Source organism: Coptis chinensis, chromosome 6, assembly GCF_015680905.1.
Source record: "Coptis chinensis isolate HL-2020 chromosome 6, ASM1568090v1, whole genome shotgun sequence".
Lineage (NCBI taxonomy): Eukaryota > Viridiplantae > Streptophyta > Magnoliopsida > Ranunculales > Ranunculaceae > Coptis > Coptis chinensis.
Genome location: NC_141461.1, coordinates 87045066 through 87058631, shown reverse-complemented (window position 1 = coordinate 87058631; position 13566 = coordinate 87045066). Strand labels below are relative to the sequence as shown.

General features: G+C 34.5%; 2 protein-coding genes and 2 non-coding genes across 4 annotated transcripts; 3 read left to right on the top strand and 1 right to left on the bottom strand.

Moving 5' to 3' along the window:
* Window positions 1-4209: 4209 nt before the first annotated feature.
* Window positions 4210-7914, top strand: LOC147495113 (reticulon-like protein B1). The gene is made up of 5 exons (XM_086569629.1): window positions 4210-4589; window positions 6312-6492; window positions 6590-6731; window positions 7319-7388; window positions 7492-7914. Exons 1-5 carry the CDS (start codon window positions 4355-4357, stop codon window positions 7659-7661), a joined length of 798 nt encoding a protein of 265 aa, XP_086425755.1. The 5' UTR covers window positions 4210-4354; the 3' UTR covers window positions 7662-7914.
* A 342-nt stretch (window positions 7915-8256) lies between these two features.
* Window positions 8257-8353, top strand: LOC147495112 (small nucleolar RNA Z157/R69/R10). Its single transcript, XR_015200488.1, has one exon. It is a non-coding gene; the product is annotated as a small nucleolar RNA Z157/R69/R10 (small nucleolar RNA).
* Window positions 8354-8427: 74 nt separating this feature from the next.
* On the top strand, window positions 8428-8559 carry LOC147495111 (small nucleolar RNA snoR80). The gene has a single exon (XR_015200482.1). It is a non-coding gene; the product is annotated as a small nucleolar RNA snoR80 (small nucleolar RNA).
* Window positions 8560-10819: 2260 nt separating this feature from the next.
* LOC147495110 (uncharacterized) lies at window positions 10820-12276 on the bottom strand. Its single transcript, XM_086568311.1, has 2 exons — window positions 11987-12276; window positions 10820-11618 (listed from the first exon to the last, which is right to left on the bottom strand). Exons 1-2 carry the CDS (start codon window positions 12274-12276, stop codon window positions 10820-10822), a joined length of 1089 nt encoding a protein of 362 aa, XP_086424437.1.
* Between the last annotated feature and the right edge of the window lie 1290 nt (window positions 12277-13566).

Genomic DNA, 13566 nt, shown 5'->3' with positions numbered 1-13566 from the left:
AAGTAAGTTTTGGGGATTTCAATGAACTTAATTACCTGTAAAAGATGATGGTAAAACTAATCGCCTACCAACAGATGTAGATTTATTGTCCCCAGAAACAACAACATCAACCAAACCTTGGTACAATTCTGCACAAATAGTATGTTGGTTATTTCTAACCCATAAAAGCCTCATCTCCTCAACAGCAGTGTATGCATCTACCCAAAACTAAAACTTCAATCGTTTTTTACTTTTGACTATTGTTAGCCCTTCGTTTCCTCTCATTTGCATTTTAAATGCATAGTACTATCTCATGGTAACATGTTGTCTTTTACCCATTGCACTTTACTACCATTTCTGTACTTGGTTTCAGGCACATGTCCATCAGCTCCGTCAGGAAATAAGAGAGGGTATTGCATTGACATAAAACTTGGAAAAGTTTCATCAAATCTTTTAAGCCGTATCCTTTATTGTCAACAATAATGTCACGGTGACCTTGAGATTCATCTCCATTACCAACAATGAGAGAAGCTAGTTCATTATAAGTTGATAAGTTGTAGAGCTTTCCATCAATTCCTCTTGTGCTAATGAATCTTATACTAACATTATTTATCGCCATTCTGTAAGTCTCAGCTATTCTATTATTTTCATTTAACATGCTAATGAGTCCTGCTATAATGTTTGGATCCAACGGTTTCTTATTTTCAATCTTTTGACTAAAAGAGTTCAATCTGTTTTGCACTTCGTTGCTTGTATCATATATGTATAACTGCCCAAATTTAGGAGTTTGGCCTGGCACAAAGGGAAAAAACCAAATTAACTCGTAAAGAACATGTAAAAATATAATTATTGAGAACATTCAAATGGCTAATTATTTGCTCCATTTTTCATTGAATTTGGTTTAAAAGACTGTGGATTAGAAGTATTAATGGGTACATTCCAATATGCTTTCACAGTTACATCATTTGTACTTACAAAAAAAAAACGTTGATATTTAAGTCAATCTCATGTTTATGTGTGTTTGATCTTTATTGCTGAACTACTATTAAGTTGTTCTCAATTGCGTTATTATGATTTCAGTGTTTGTTCCATGGTAGTGGTATGACCTACTAATCGAGTTGCTATACGAAGAATGGGGCCATATACGTTTAGTGATAGTCATATGTATGTTGCTGTTTTAGTATGTTGGCACCTATCTTGCTCTTAGCTTTCATTACAATCTGACTACATGTTTGTATTCATTATTTAAAGCTATTTTTCTCATTAATTTTGGAGTAAATAAGAAATCAAGTGATGGTGCTAGGCTTGCACTCACAACTATTATTGGAGTTGCCTTTGGATTTATTGTTGGTATTTCATTCCCATCTCTTTTAGTTATACCAAGGTAATCTAATGTGAATTTCTTTATATCCTTACTCTTTTTTCTCAAGGATATATGGAAGGTGATGTTATAGGATGTTATATTAGTTTCCTTGATGGGGATTTGTATGCGCTGAAAGTGTTGGATATGGTGAGGTAAGGGGCAGATTACGTTTTCTGCTGACCAAAAGGAAGATTCAAGCAAAGTTGTACAAGGTATGTCAGTGGTTAACATAACAATTTTAATTTGAAGAATGCGGGTAAACTTCTACATTGCTTAATATGTTTGAGTGTATTTATTTCTCACTCAATGTTCCTTGAGATATTATGCTAGCTCCAATATACTTATGTTTTTTGTGTTTGAATTATAATAGTAAATGCAATAAGCACACATTGGGTAAGATGGTTCTGTGGCTGGATCTCTCAAAATTTTGAGTTGATATATTAAGAATTTATTAAGAGATAAGTGTATTAGGAACATGATACAGTTGTATATGAGATTTACAAATAACAAGATCGATAATTTTAATCTGTGACCATATGTGGGTTAAACCAGTTCTTTTGGTGGAGGGAGACACAAGCATAAGTTGGGGAAGTCATTTTGGACGGAGATGATGGATGAGGGTTAAAAAACTCAAATGTGTATTAAATTATTAATAGACCATACCTTCAAGAGGGACATGTGGAAGTGGTGACATGCATGGTGACCCATCTAAAGGTAAACTTGGATATGAAGTTTTAGTGGAATTACATATGCAATTGTTGTTTAAGTTGTTGTTCAAGCCCTATATAACTAAATGTAGTTAGTAGTGCTAATTACATTTTTGTGTAGATTAAAGGATTCTCGATTCCTCTCAAACTCTAAAATTAGGTTCTCGACTCACTTTCATGTATTGATCATTTTCTAAATAGATAACTTACAGACATACTACATTACGTTGGTTAAGCTTACCTTGGTTAAAAGAAAAACAATACTTAAAACCCAAAAAAGGCTCATTGAGATGAGCAACACCCCCAGATTATATAGAGAAGCAACCAGAAGGTAACTGTTACTGAGGCCATACGTAAAGCTTAAAAGTCCAATTGAAATTGAAAGAAATCATAGCTTGATTATGTAATAGTAATAAAATGTCATAATTTGAATTAAAAGTCACCATTTAAATTGGAGTTCATGTAATCTTAAGCCATTTATATTGGAGGGAATGTAATGTAAAGTTCACTTACAGTTTTGTAGGCTATGTAGAATTGAGCATTTGATGTTGTTATTTTATATTATCGCATAGCTGCATATCATCATTTATTTCAATTTTTATTTTCAATTTTGTACTTTGCATGATCTTATTATGTCAAGCTCAGCTTAGCCAACTTAATTTTATAATTGTTATTAGCGTCGGTGACAAAATGGTGTTGATGGGCAGGCAGCTAGATGAAATTTTTATCATTTCTATCAACTAGAAGGTGGATTGATTGAGATACTTAGGCGGTCAAGTCCCTATCAATAGAAAAGGCTTCGTTGGAAAAACTCATGGTCAGTTGGGTGGGTTGATGCAGTCTGTAAGGATTGGTGAGACAGGGATAAGAGAAATCGCAATGTACCTCTTGGATTATGATCACTCGATCTACTAATGTTTCACATACTACCTTAGTCAAGATCACACACTATGTTTTCAACCTCAATGAAAGGATGGATGAGAAGAAACATGTGAGCAAGGTGAGCACGATTGCAATGTTCGACTGTTCGAGTAGTTTATTCTGCATGACTTTGATGCACGTGATGGGACCTCAAGTTTTCCCATTGATGTTGTGCATATAATTGGGATTTTAGATATAAATCAAAATCTTTTGGTTAGGAAGCTTGATGGGGTCGGGGTATTTGGTCAGTAAGAGTTCATTCAATTCGTATTGGGATTTTAGATATAAATCAAAATCTTTTGGTTAGGAAGCTTGATGGGGTCGGGGTATTTGGTCAGTAAGAGTTCATTCAATTCGTATGACGGCGATAAAAATATCTATATGAAGCCAAAATGGCTTAATAGTTTTTAGACACCATATGACCATGTTATTCATGTTGATTTATATTTGTATTCTTTTATTTAATTGTAAGAATTCAGCTAAAGTATAATTGTTCACTTCAAATGTATATATAATTTTGTCAATAATTTTATTGCTATTTCTTTATAAAATTTATATATAAACAGGGAAATTGCAAGTGGGTCATGTTCAAAAACACTATGAACGCTAACTTTTAAAACTAAAAGTAACGTAACATTTTTCTTCTTTTATTTTCGATAATAACCGTGACATCTTTCTTAAACACAAATTTATGAGCTTAATAACAAAAAATATACCTAAAATGTGGGGTTTTATATCGTATAGTTACCAACTTACCATGCAATGCGATTAGAGTTATTCGCTCACTCTGATGACCATGATATAGACGTTACTTTGATGTAGACATCTAGTCTTGCTAGTTTAGTTTTAATTGGAAATGTTTCTCGTGAAACAACAAGGCACAAGCGGACAACCAATCGCAATCAGTAAAAACAGCCGCGCGTAAGCAGTTGTAGATCATGCAATTTTGAAAAGTCTTTGTCCACACTTAAATTACTGAAAACACGTGTCCAAATCATGAACAATCCCTTATCCATCTCACTATCACTAAGATACTAATTATTGTCCTTTTCTCTGATTTTTTTAAAAAGAAAAAAAGATTCCCTAAATTATCAAAGCAACGTGCCACACAAATAAAGCCACATACACACACACCCTGCTACCTTTTTTCACAAATCAATCTCAACCGTCCAATCTGAATATTCAATTAACCCAATCGAACGGTCTACAAATCCACTCAATCCCATCACACTCCTTCAAAACCCCACTCATCTCTTCACACTTTTCAACACACTTGTTATTCAATTTTCTCACTTCACTGACTGAATACTTAACGATCGTTACCGTTAGGGTTTTATTTGTTCTTCTTTCTTGATTTTCCGTTACCGTTAAATATAAAAAAAAAATGGCAGATCACGTAGAAGAAGAGAAAAAATCTGAATCACTTATGGAGAAAATTAGTGAGAAAATCCACGGTCATGGTTCATCATCATCATCTTCATCTTCATCATCTGATGATGAGAAAGATAATTTGAAAAAAGAAAAACCACCTTCATCTTCATCTTCATCTGTTATGTCGGGTATTAATCGTTTGTTTGGGAGAGAGAAACCTGTTCACAAGGTTCTTGGTGGTGGAAAACGTAATATCACTTTTAACTCTTATTGATTGTCATAGATCGATGTTTGATTTGACTGGTTTTAAGTTTTAAGCTTTGTGTTTTAGTTTAAAACGTGATTTATTTTGTTTATAGTGATTTTAAGCTAGATTATACTCAGATCTGACTGAAGTAGTGAAATTTAATGAAGTAAACAGTTTACTTACTTACATACATGGTAAAATTTGAAGAAACTTAAGAATTTGAGACCTTGTAGTGAAATGGAAGTTTCCTGAAACTTATATACATGAAAAACTTGAATTTCTACTATGTTAAATAGGAACTCTTTGCATTTTTCATCTAGACAACCTAAATGTAATGGATGTGATTAGATTAAATTTTGTGGACTGTGTTGTAATCGTGTGACTTTATGTATATCAGAATCTTAGTAAAGTTGGAGCATTTTAATCTGTGGTAAATTTGATGAAATGAATGAAAAGATATTTTTCTTAACTTGCCATATGTAGAGAGATAATTATACATGGTAAGTTTTGAAGAAACTTAAAGACTTTAGTCTTTGTAAACTTGTGGCGGTTGCTTCATACACGATTGTTTGAATTTCTGCTATGTTGAATAGGAATTCTTTACATTTTTCATTTAAACAGCCTAAATGTAATGAAAGTGTTTAGATTACAATGTGTGGACCTTGTTGTGATTGAGTGACTTTATGAAAGTTTGTATGAGACCCTCAGTAAGGTTAGAGCATTTTAATCTGTGGTAAAGTTGACAAAATGAATGAAAAGTTTTTTGCAATTTGGTTGAAAGTTTAGTTTGGGAGTAAACATATATTTGCACTGTATGGATAATGGATCATACATTGCTCAAGAAACTTAAGCTCTGAAACTATTGCACGACAAGTTGCTTTGAAAAGTTGTGGATGGCCTTGTAATACTTCTATTGTTTTAGATAAGAAACTTTGCACATTTTCATTTTAGAAGACCACGTGTACAGTAAGTAGGATCTGGAATATATCAAGTTTGTATGAGAACCTGAGTAAATTAGAGCGTTTTCATCTGTTGTAAATTTGACGAAATGATTGGAAAGATGTTTGCTATATTGTGGAAATTTACTTGCTATGCGTGGATAGAAAATTATACATGGTAAAATTTAAAGAAACTTAAAACACCAACAACATGGTGTTGGCTGGTTTTCGGGACTTATAGATGACCATTTAAATTTCTGCTTATGATAAATAGGAATTTTTTGAATGGAAAGATATTTGCATACTGTGAAAATTTACTTGCCATGCGTGGATGGCTAATTATATAGAGTTAAGATTTGAGGAAATTTAAACTTTGAGGTTTTAGAATGATATAGCAGTTGCGTGAAACTTATACATGTGTACATACAGGGCCATTTAGATTTGACCTTATAATATGACAGCCAAGCACACATTAGCTTATCCAGTAGACAATTGTTTGCAATTCTTCACAGTTCTGTAGATGTGACCTTCTCATATGTCATAAGAAGAAAGTGTTCGAGTAATTTGACTATGTGTGTTACTCTTGTAGTGTACTTTTATACATGGATGTATATGGAGTCGGTATGGTTGCTAATGTTTCTAATGTAAACTGGCTTTCGAGTATAATGATGGAATATGAATCTGTAAATGGCTTTGTGAATAAGCACTGAGTCCTCTGACGCCAGTGAAGGTTCATAGTATGCTTGGGAGCTTGACTTTTATTTACTTTACTGTTTTTTATGCAGCTGCTGATGTTTTCTTGTGGAGGAACAAAAAGATTTCTGCTGGAGTGCTTGGAGGGGCAACTGCTGCATGGGTCCTATTTGAACTGCTTCAGTACCATTTGCTCACTTTGGTGTGCCATTGTCTGATACTCTCTCTGGCTATCTTGTTCCTCTGGTCAAATGCTACTACATTTATCAACAAGTATGCTATCAATCACATAATCTAACACGGTTATGTAGCTTCTCTCTTTCGTCAAGACGGTTTAATATTTTTGTCTTATCCATGTAATTCTTTTCAGGTCTCCACCTCACATCCCTAATGTTTCTCTTCCGGAAAAGCCGATTCTAGAGTTTGTCTCTGCTCTTAGGATTGAAATCAACTATTGCTTATCTGTGCTGCGGGATATTGCATCAGGACGAGAGCTGAAGAAGTTTCTATCTGTATGCTGATTTATATATTTCATTAATAGTTTGTTACTTTATTATGTTCAAGGTTCAGAAAACATATAAGTGCCTCAAGGTGTGCCTAGGTTCATTGAGGCTCTCAATGAAAAAAAAGGCTTTCATATTGTAATTGTTGAAATTGAATGACTTTCCATTTAAATATAGTTTGTCATTTGAACAAAGATTGAGGGTGGTTGTGAGGAAAAAAAGTCAAAAAATTGACAAAAGTTGTGTTCTTAGGTTTGACGCTATAGCCTTGTTCTTTTATTCCTGCCTGAGGTTTGTGTGGCGAGCCTTAAAACACAAGCCTCAGTGCCTTCTTTTAAGGTTGTGTTGCTAGTGTAGTATGTGTGTTTAGGAGCATCTGATTTTGGTAATCAAATAGACTATTGCATGAAACATCTATACAGGGGAAAATAAAAGGGAGGGTGGTATTATTGGCATTGTCCGAATTATTTTGAGTGGGTATTTCAGAGGCATTGGCGTCGCAAAATATGGTTATTAAGACTTCATTGGCGGAATACTGTTTACGTACCCTTGCCTATTTGGATTTATTGGACAAATGACTGATTTGATTTGATTAGGTGATTGCTGGCTTATGGGTTCTGTCTGTTGTTGGGAGCTGGTGCAATTTCTTGACCTTGTTCTATATAGGTATAAACTGCTCTCTCTCTCTCTCTCTCTCTCTCTCTCTCTATCAGTTCCTCTCTTCTTCAGCTTTCTTGTATATCTAACTTGCTTTAGTTGATATGAACAGTGTTCGTTTTGTTACACACGGTGCCAGTACTCTATGAGAAATATGAAGACCAGGTTGACGCCTTTGCTGAGAAGGCCACACATGAGATTAAGAAACAATATGTAGTCTTTGATGCCAAGGTTCTTAGTAAGATTCCACGAGGACCTCTGAAAGACAAGAAGCTTCTGTAAGGGTCAAGGTACTCATTGCCATTAGCCCATTAGTAAGTCTTTGAGATATGCTTGGGTAGATGTCATGGTTTTTCAGGTGGTGTTGTAACTTCTGTTCACTTTCACTACTTGGTTCTGTGTTGGATCCTTGGCTTATGAACACAGTGTTTTCAAGGACCATTTAAATGTTGATATTTTTTATGTTTGTATGGGATTATTTGCAACTGTTAGTGCGTTTTGGAATTGCCTTTTTCAATATATAGTACGTTCACAATCTTGATCTTGCTAGAAAGTAAGGACATTGTTATTATTATGATGATTGTTTTTAGTTATTGATATAACAATAATTAATATTTCGATAGTACACTCGCCATAGTTCCCAATTATAGGCTGGTCCCTTAACACTAATTCACGCATTGAATAAAATTTTGTTTGATGTTAGAACAAAATGTAACTTCTTTATCTGTTTGTATGTGCTGTTCGTTTTCCTCCATTTTACCTGACGACCTGTTGCTCCGAAGCGTTTTATTTTTTCACTTTGTTGTCTTAGTCCTTTTTTTTATTCAAACTTTGTTTTCAAATTTTCGTTTGTGGGACATTGAAAGAATGTATGGCGTGTGGTGCTGTGATGAGGTCAATATTAGGACTAGAGTTTCTGATCTGGGTTCCAACTCAGAAGTTGAAGACTAACCCTTGGCTGTCTGAGCACCAACCTAAGAACTTCAATTTTCTTTATTTTTATATTTAGGTTTTCATAAATTAAGGTATGAAATGAAAAGCGTCTTTTACCAATTCAAGGGGATGATATAGTTTCTTTTGGTATAATGGCTTGGGCGACATATTTAGTGTTTTTATGTGGTTATCCTGATTCTTGGCTTATTAATCGTGCCCTGTTATCCTGGAAATGCCACATACATGAATACATAAACACTAGTCACTGTTTACCAATCAAAGAAGGATACGCCATATTTAGTGTCTTTGTGTTATGTATCCTTGGCTTAAATAGGTCATGATATTGACATTGAAACAGTAGTATATTTGTTCAATTTCATTTCTTCAGAATGGTTATAGGATTTATGTAGCCTAACTATTACCTAAAGTGCATTTCAGTAGAAATTTGTGATTGTTATCGGACTTTCTTGGATGAAATAATAGACTTTGTCATTGCGAACTGTTGAGAAGTTACTTAAAAGTTTAGAGGCCGACTTTCAAACAATTACACCCGAGTTTGAAAAGAAGTTCAAATAGGTAGAGGATACATGCCAAAGCACAAGTAATTTGCTTTAGGATACATGTCAAAGTTGATAAATTTGAGGTTCAAAATGCACCTCTGCACTGTTGGCTTATCTCTACTTTTCTCTACGTTTTAAATGAGGCCGGGCTTCTCTGTGTAATGGAGTAACTAGATGTCAATCCACAGTTTTTGTTGACGCCATAAGATCTATAACAAAGGAATTTGACAAAATGGCCTATGGAAACAGACTTTGAATTTTTTTGTTTGTGAAAGAGCAAATCAAGTTATTACAATTTCTCAGTTTTTCCCATTTCAAGTGATTGTGACATATCTATTTAGGGCATCTTCAATAGAGAGTGTAAAAATCCACCTCCACAATGGAGAGTAAAAATTTATTTTCACATGGGCACTAATAGTATGTGGGGGTAAATGTGTAAAAAGAGATAACAATGGGCTTAAACTGTCAGAGCTTAAAAAAGGACCAAAATAATGAAAAAGGACGAGCAAAGGCTTAAAACAAACAGTGGTCTCCTTTCATGCATCATTCAAAACAACGTTTTTGTTTCTAATTGTAAGCACTAAGCGACGGACTTAGATTGTCGCAAACATAAAAATAAGCTTCAAACTTGAGTTGAAATTACGTCCGAGTTTTTAAGTTAAATAGATATTACTATAAGTGTCGTCCGGACTTTTTTATTAACTAATAGTCGGGTGGGAAATTTCCTACTCCATCTATTGACTAATAACCTATTATCTATGATATACAACTCTCATTGGAATGAATCTTTTGGCACTTGGAGTGTAAACTTTACACTTTATACTGTTTACAGCCCCCATTGGAGATGCTCTTATATTTAGGTTTTGTGCTTCTCAAAGTATTACATATACGTTTTGAGCAGAATGTGTGACAGATGACACATCCATCTTGAAGTCCTACACTCCCGCCCTTAAGTCTCAAATATTGTATTGTGTAATATGCAGGGGTGGCCCAACATTTCAACTCTCTCCGGGCTAAACAACGATAGCTAGAGTCTTAAACATAAAATAAAATAATAGACACATTTCAAAGAAATAACTGAAACACCAGAATTTGCAAGTAGCCAAATATATATACTAATTCATCAAAATATTTAATCAAGTTTGACTACAAATCTATTAAAAAACAAAACTACTTAAACGGTATTTTACGGGTCTTGCGGGTGTCAAAATCATCTATTACCAAATCCAGATCAATATTCTTAGCAAAATCTCTTTCAATGTAGATGACCATTGAATCTGCAAGAAATTCATTCTCCATCTTGTTTCGAAACTGTGTTTTGATAAGTTTCATGGCTGAGAACACCCTTTCTGTAATTGCTGGAGATATGGAAAGAGTAAGTACAAGACGAACCAATCTATCAATCAAGTAGTAGGACTTTGACTTTCCAGTTTCAACTATCTTTAGGGGGTGGGTCAAAACAAAGCTAAGAGTAAAAAACTCTATTGTTTCCTCGGTGAATCTACTTTTCGACTCCATTAACTGAAAATCTATGGCCCTGTTATATATATCAATACAATACCGATGCTCAAACGTTATACAATAATCATGTTGCTGACAAGAACGACCTGTGCCCATCGTATAACGTGCATCTATATCAAGCATATCAATGTTATTCTTCTTGCAAAACAAATTAATTTCACAAAAAAAGTGCTCCAACCATCGTCTCTCAGGTTTTGAAGGAGTACTTTTGTGGTGGAGACTTGATACATAACGTTAATAATGTCTTGAGATTGATCTTGCAGAGCTTTGTAAAGTATGTCAGTGATTCCCATAGTCTTATGTAGCAAATGTAACATGAAAACAAACTCAAACGGTCTAAGTGCAATAAGAGCACCTTTAGCTTCCCCCCAATTAGAATTAGTTGATTCGTTTTTTGTGTTGTTCTCAAAAACCCGAGAAAGTGCACTAAATGAAACTAGATATCAAACTCTTTACAGATAAAAAATGGGAGCTCCAATGAGTAGACCCAACTCTCTGCAATGTCGTAATCTGATTCTCCCCCATTCCTGTCTCCAGTTCACTACAATCAATCAATTTTTGAATTTCTTCGACTTGAACAACTAGTAACTCAGTTTGGCGCTTAGGAGAAGCCTTAAAATAATTGACAATTGTGCCCAACTCCGGAAAAAACAACCAAATATCTGATATATCTTTAGCAGCTGCAACCAATGCTAATTGTAAACGATGAGCGAAACAATGTACGTAATATGCATTAGAGCACTCCCTAAGAAATAAAGCTTGCAATCCATTCCAAGCACCCCGCATATTGTTAGCACTATCATACCCTTGACCCCTCATATCATCAGCAAATAGATTGTTCCGAACAAGAATATCACATATTTCATTCTTGAGGGTTTGTGAACAAGTGTCATCAACGCAGACAACATCTAAAACCCGTTCACGTACAAAACCATTATAGTCGACAAATCTTAATCCAAGAGACATTTGTTCTTTATTTGAAACATCTTGTGATTCATCAACAAGAATACAAAACTTAGCATCTCCAACTTCCTCGCGAATCTTACCCCTAACATGATCACTAATAATATTCAAAAACTCTTTTTGAATATTCGGAGAAGTATATGTGGCTTTTTCGGAAGCATTATCTAAAACACGATCAATATCAGGATCCAATTCAGCTAAGAACTCAATAAATTCAAGAAAGTTTCCACGATTACTTGACTTGATTGATTCATCATATCCTCTACGTACACAATCTTGTAATACAAGCCATCAGAGAGTTCCGTAAAATAGTTTTCAACATAAACATATTCTTCACTACCTCCTGTTTGTATTGGGCATTTAAAAGATTACCAATATATATGCCGAGATGAATTCACTAGATCCTCACAAGCAGCTACATCAGACATATGAATGGAACAAAGGCCTCCAACATGTTGTAAAAATGCACAGTTAACTTCACAATGAACTCTCTTCCAACTTCGAAATCCATTAACAACAAAATTAGAGTGTCTAGAACTAAAGACAAAGCAAGGAAAACAGAAAACACTATCTTTTTCTTCAGAATATTTTAGCCAAGGAAAATCATCAAACCAATGACTATTAAAATACCGATTTTGTTTTCCATCAATGGTGGGTGGATATTTGTCGAGTCTGGAATGAAGTGGCCCCGATGTGACATAAGCTCGTTGGATCTCGTCACGCTGATTAATAGGATATTCACTTATTTGACGGCGTAACCCCGGGTCACGGACCAAAGAACTAGTAACACCGGTTTGACTAGATTCAATCCCTTGAGAGTTGGGACAAACTAGTTCAATAGGTTCAATCCCTTGAGAGTTAGGGACGAACTTGTTCAATGAGTTCAACTCTTTAGAACTTTGAACAACCTTGATCATCATTTTTAATAGTACTAGCAACATTGGATGTGTCGGCTGTTTTCTTTTGGTTTTAAAAAAGAATCTATCTTTCGCACTCCTTTCGACATTAAACGTCTGAAAAATAAAAAATAATAATAAATCACACATTTATCTATAAACTCACACTGTCTGACTGTCACACACTTCAATTCTATATTATTCTAACAAGCACCAAACACCAAATTCTATTATTCTAACACACTTCCTCAATCAACTGACCACCAAACAAGTGAACAACAATGTACTAATTTTATTATATGAAAGAAGTGAACAACATTTCCTTAATTAGACATTACAATTTACAAATGAAAGAACAACACAAGTTAGATCAAACATTCAAACACTTTCTTTTTCTTCTTTTATCGGTATGAGTTAGAGAAAATACTAGTGCTAACAGTTTGAAACGGGCTTCGATCAACAATTTTTTAAACAGAAGCTCTAGTAATAGAAAAATCATTGGATTCTATTCTACCAATTTATAGATAACAAAGAAAATAGTTTCAAAAAGGCGATTGATGAGCAACAAATAGTAGACGAATCAAGAGATGGTTATTCAGTGCTTATTCACATTTGAATAAGTAACAAATTAGATTCCAGATAGCGAAAGTCAGAGAAAGAGAGTGGAGGTGTGAGAAAGACTAGTTATTCATCTTTGGTCTTTTTTTTTGGGCTAATGGGCTTTTAAGTTTATAGCAATGCATGCTACGGTCTATTTTTTTTTTTAACTAAATGGACCCGGGTTGAAGCCTGGTGTAGCCCTCTCCTGGGTCCGCCCCTGGTAATATGTATGTAGTTGATGTCGGCCTTTCTCATGCCTATGACAAGAATTAAGGGATGATCTTTAGTGTAAATGATCAATGTTCATCATCAAGTTCGTTGTCTCAAAATAATACCTCATTCAATATGTTTAGCCATATTAATATCATCTGGTTGATTATGTTTAGCCATATCAAAATAGTTCAGAAATCAGCAATGTCCGAAAACCTGTGGACACTTTAAATGGTCTAAGAATGATACACGCCCCGGTTCCTAAGAGGGCACTCTATGACCCATAACCAGTTCTGATTAAAAGAAAATACATCTGGTTCACTAAAAAATTAGAGGGGCACGCTCCTTGTACCTGGGTGACTTGGTCTAGTGGTTTTTAATAATGCTTTCCTCGGTTACCAACAGTCGTAACTCGTAAACAAACTTGGAACCGTATCTCTCCTTTCACACATTCTTTTTGTCTTGATAAGGTAACCTCTCTCTCTAAAAAATAGGTGCTACTTT

Bases quoted from the DNA above. Each gene is read 5' to 3' on its own strand.
- LOC147495110 (XM_086568311.1), bottom strand. From the start codon at position 12,276: ATGATGATCAAGGTTGTTCAAAGTTCTAAAGAGTTGAACTCATTGAAC. The intron at 11,619-11,986 runs GTATTTTAATAG...TTGTGTACGTAG, and splicing joins ATTGATGGAAAACAAAATCG to AGGATATGATGAATCAATCA.
- LOC147495113 (XM_086569629.1), top strand. From the start codon at position 4,355: ATGGCAGATCACGTAGAAGAAGAGAAAAAATCTGAATCACTTATGGAG. The intron at 4,590-6,311 runs GTAATATCACTT...TTTTTTATGCAG, and splicing joins GGTTCTTGGTGGTGGAAAAC to CTGCTGATGTTTTCTTGTGG. The intron at 6,732-7,318 runs GTATGCTGATTT...TGATTTGATTAG, and splicing joins AGCTGAAGAAGTTTCTATCT to GTGATTGCTGGCTTATGGGT.